The sequence below is a fragment of the Pteropus vampyrus genome, unplaced genomic scaffold (genome assembly GCF_000151845.1).
Source record: "Pteropus vampyrus isolate Shadow unplaced genomic scaffold, Pvam_2.0 Scaffold212, whole genome shotgun sequence".
Classification (NCBI taxonomy): Eukaryota; Metazoa; Chordata; class Mammalia; order Chiroptera; family Pteropodidae; genus Pteropus; species Pteropus vampyrus.
In genome coordinates, this window is record NW_011888993.1 from 188,230 (window position 1) to 192,290 (window position 4,061).

The 4,061-nt window shown below is 59.8% G+C and overlaps 1 protein-coding gene across 5 annotated transcripts in view; it reads left to right on the forward strand.

Moving 5' to 3' along the window:
- CSNK1G2 (casein kinase 1 gamma 2) overlaps window positions 1-4,061 on the forward strand; it is a 29,603-nt gene that overhangs the window by 23,134 nt on the left and 2,408 nt on the right. For 3 of the 5 annotated variants that reach the window (XM_011372615.1, XM_011372613.2, XM_011372614.2), the window contains 2 exons: window positions 3,453-3,493; window positions 3,624-3,932. In XM_011372615.1, coding sequence (XP_011370917.1) covers window positions 3,453-3,493; window positions 3,624-3,932 — 350 coding nt within the window. The remainder of the gene's footprint in view (window positions 1-3,452; window positions 3,494-3,623; window positions 3,933-4,061) is intronic. The other 2 variants (XR_002783396.1, XM_011372616.2) reach the window with 1 other exon arrangement.

A 4,061-nucleotide genomic window follows, 5' to 3' on the forward strand; every position in this document is an offset into this window, starting at 1 on the left:
TATTATATGTTGGACACTGTCGGTGCTACATGTCACAAACTTTTAAATCCGAATTGAGGTTTGTCATGGTGACTTCACTTTGTCGGAGGCTGGGATTTGGCTTTGTCAGGGAAGGCTGAGAGCAGGCGTTAACTCAAGGGCTGGAGTCACCCCTCTCCCACATGTGGGCTTTCTAGGTCTTCAGCTTGAGGTTGGGGGTACAAGGAGGCTTCCCTGCTCTGGATGGCTGCAGCTCCAGCGTCTTCCTACCTGTGTGGCCCTCGAACCTTCCTTCTGCTCACAGCCTCGTAGGAATGGTTCTCTGCCAGGCCTTGCGAGCTCACCCGTCTGTATGCATGGCTGGATGCCAACGTGAGGGTGCATGAGGCTCGTGGAGCCCAGAGCCCAGAGCCCTGCACTGCCCCAGGAGTCTGTGGGTGCCTGTGTGGGCGCATACACACACACATGCACGTGCACACATGCTAACCTTAATTTCAGGCTGGACGCTGAGGACTTAGGCTCTCCCAGAACTCAACGTGCAGTCAAAACATGAAATTTCTTCGACAAAACAAAATGATCAGTTACCATAAAGGATCAGTTAGACTTCATCAAAATTTAAAGTGTCTGTTTATCACAAATCTCATGAAGAGCTGGACTGGGCAGGCCGGAGGACGTGAGTTCAGAGCACCATCTGACAGAGCACCGGTGTCCAGAACACAGGCAAGGATGGGAACTGAGTAATGAAAGCACAGACGCCCCACCTCAGAGCAGGCACAAGGTCTGCCAGGCAGGCGGTGGCCGTCCGGGGCAGGCTGCGCCCCCTGGAGAGCTGCCCAGCTGCACACCGAAGGGCCCGCGGGCAGCGGCCACTATAGCTTTGCTTATAACAGAGAAAACCCAGGCATCCCCCAGGATGACCGGTATGTCCCTGTGCTGGGGCAAGGTGTCACTCAGCTGTCAACAGGAACCATGGACACACTTCAGCACTGGAATATGAAACACATCGTGCCATGTGAAGGGGGCTGGAGGAGAGAGTGTGACAAGCGGTTCCAGGACGAGGATGGTGCGGATGGGGATGGCTGGGGGCCGTGAGCCGGAAGCACGGTCTCTGTCTCGATGGGGGATTGCACAGGATCACACACTGGCCACAGCTCATCAGGTGGCACACTTTACCTCCCACGGGATGAACGAGAACTGTAAGTACACTTTGAACTTGACCCGTAGGCTGGAGTATCTAGGGTCCAGGTATTGCTGTCTGCAACTTCGAAATGTATCTACAAATCAGAAGATTCAGGAGAGACAGATGTGCAGTGGAACAGACACAGCAAGTTCATCACGTAACCTAGGCAGTGAGGATGTGACTGTTCCTTGTATTTGAAACTTCCATGATAAAATGGTAGGGGGGAAATCCCAAGAGGCATACCTATTTTTTATCAAAACCCAGGAACCAGGACTAGAAGGGGGCTGCTTTCCCTATTGATGGGTGTCTGTGAAAAGTCTTCTGTGATACTGACTAGGCATCTCCACTCCCTGCTTCCTGACAATGGCAAGAAATGGAAATAAAGAGTAAAGAGATTGCAGAGGAATAAATACTCGTGACCAGCTCCCGGTCACGCCCGTGCAGGAGCCAGAGTCATCCCAGGAAGCGGGTATCAGCAGAGACCAGCTGTGGTTAAGCAGTGAACAGTGGACAGTAAAGATTTAAAAAGTGTCCGTCGTAACCACATCAGAACCCATCAGGTGCCTCCGGGATAAATCTTCAAGACTGGACAGGCCCTCCACCCTGAGAACCACAAAGCATTGCTGGGAGAAGGTCGTTCCCGAGGTGGATGGGACAGTCGGTGTGAGATGTCACCACCTCCATTTCTGCGGACTCCGGGACACCCTGCAGGGCTCTGGGGAAATCAAGGCGCTGACTCTGAACCGCCATGGACACCAGGGCCCTAGAGTAGCCATGGCAGAGCGGAAGACACACCTGCCACTGGACACCTCGGTGCATGCTGGGATGGGGCCGTGACCTTGACCTGTGGGGCAGGCTAGCTCAGTGGGGAGCCCTGGCCTCAAGTCATGAAGTCGCACATGGTGGTGTCTCTGCCACTGAATGGGTGGAGCAGGAACAGCTGAAGTGCAGATGTCACCCAGACTGTCCAGCTGCAGCTGGATGGAGAGTAAGCCGAGGCCTAGAGGTGCGGGCACATGGTGCGGGGCCGGGCTCGTGGTGGCCGGGCCCCGGCAAAGGCAGTCAAAGGACAGAACGAGAGAGCACTGGGAGGGGCCACTGGGCCACAGATGGCGGGGCGGGCGTGCACGGCTCCGCACAGTGACTCGCAGATGCACGCACAGGGCTGGTGCGGCTCCTCGTTTACGCAGCAAGTCACCCAGCAGTGGTGGCCGGACCATCTGGCGTGGTCCCTTCTGGACCATCTGGGGGCTCTGCAGTGTTAGGGATCATACGGATGGAAAACTGGGCTCTGCCGGGTTCTGGGACTCGCATTTGTGCAGTTTCATGAGGTTGGGCACGTCAGCTCTTTCTCAGTGAGCACCCGGAGGTCCTGGTGGGTGGGCCCCCCAGGTCTTAAACCTGAGAGGTGCAGGTGCAGGTCCCCAGCCTGGGCCTGCTGGGCTCCTGTTACCTGGGGATGCCAGCTTTGGGCTTTCCTGCCCGCCAGGCTATGGGCAGGGTTTCACCTGACGAAGGTGGCATGGGGTCCAGCATTGGGGTCCTAGCACCAGGGTGGGGTCACAGGAGGAGGGTACAGGGCACCTGTGCTGAGTCCTCTGCATGCCATGCCAAACCTCCCTGGGGGCTCTTGGCCAAGGGACAGACATAGGGGGGTAGGGGAGGGAGGTGCTGAGATGGACCATGGGGCGTGGGGGAGGGGAGGTGGGGGGTCCACTGGCGGGAGGGATCCACTACATGAGCTGGGAAGGGGGACATGGGCTGGTCCTGGCCATTTGCCACCTCCTGTCTGCAGGTCCCATGTGGAGGTGTTGAGTGGACTGCCCGCAGGAGGAGGGGGTGTCCCTGGGGTGGAGTGGTGGGCACAGGGGACGGGGAGATGCTTCTGGGTGGTGACTGATGTCCCAGTTTGCTGCTGCGGGTGCCAAGAAGGGGCGCAGGGCCTTTGTTCCACGTTGGCTGTTGTGGGCGGGAGAACTGGAATGCGTTGACATGCAGGTGTGGGGATCCCCAGAGAGGTTGGGGGCAGCCCCTTGGGTGGGCAGGGGTGGGCTAGGGGAGCTGGGGAGAAGAGGGTGAGAGGGGGACAGACAGGGACACTGCAGCGGGCCGGAGTGCCTTGTGGGCATCCTTTTCATCCCTAAGACCTGGGAGGGCGGGCCAAGCTCAAAGGGGCTGCCGAGGAGCAGGAGGTGCCCCTTGGAGGTGGCGAGTCATGCAGGATGTCTGGCCTGCTGGGGACGGGGGCGAGGGGGCCGGGGCCCCGCCGTCCTGACTCCCCTTTCCTCCACAGGAAAGAACCTCTATACAAATGAGTACGTAGCTATCAAATTGGTGAGTCCGGCCCTGCCCACAACAGCAGAGATTGTCCGCGCATGGGGCGCATCCCGGTGGGGTCTGGGGCAGGGGGAGGGGCCTGCCATGCCCCGGGTGAGCCGCCACCTCCTCCACCTTGTCCCTCCAGGAGCCCATCAAGTCCCGGGCACCGCAGCTGCACCTTGAGTACCGCTTCTACAAGCAGCTCAGCACGGCAGGTAGCCGGCCAGCCCGGGCCGTGGCGGGGGGGGTGGGGCGGCGCGTGCGCAGCAGGCCCCGCAGGCATCTGTGTGCGCTCCGGCCCACAGAGGGCGTCCCTCAGGTGTACTACTTCGGCCCTTGCGGGAAGTACAACGCCATGGTGCTGGAGCTGCTGGGGCCCAGCCTGGAGGACCTGTTCGACCTGTGTGACCGCACATTCACGCTCAAGACGGTGCTCATGATCGCCATCCAGCTGGTGCGGGCTGGGGGACCCTCGGCTGGGGGGGAGGGCTGAGCCCGTGCCTAGGAGGGGGGGTGGAGCCTGGTGTAGGGAGGTGTGGGCGGGGCAATGGGGCGGGGCCCGGGATGGAGGGGCAGGGCCTGG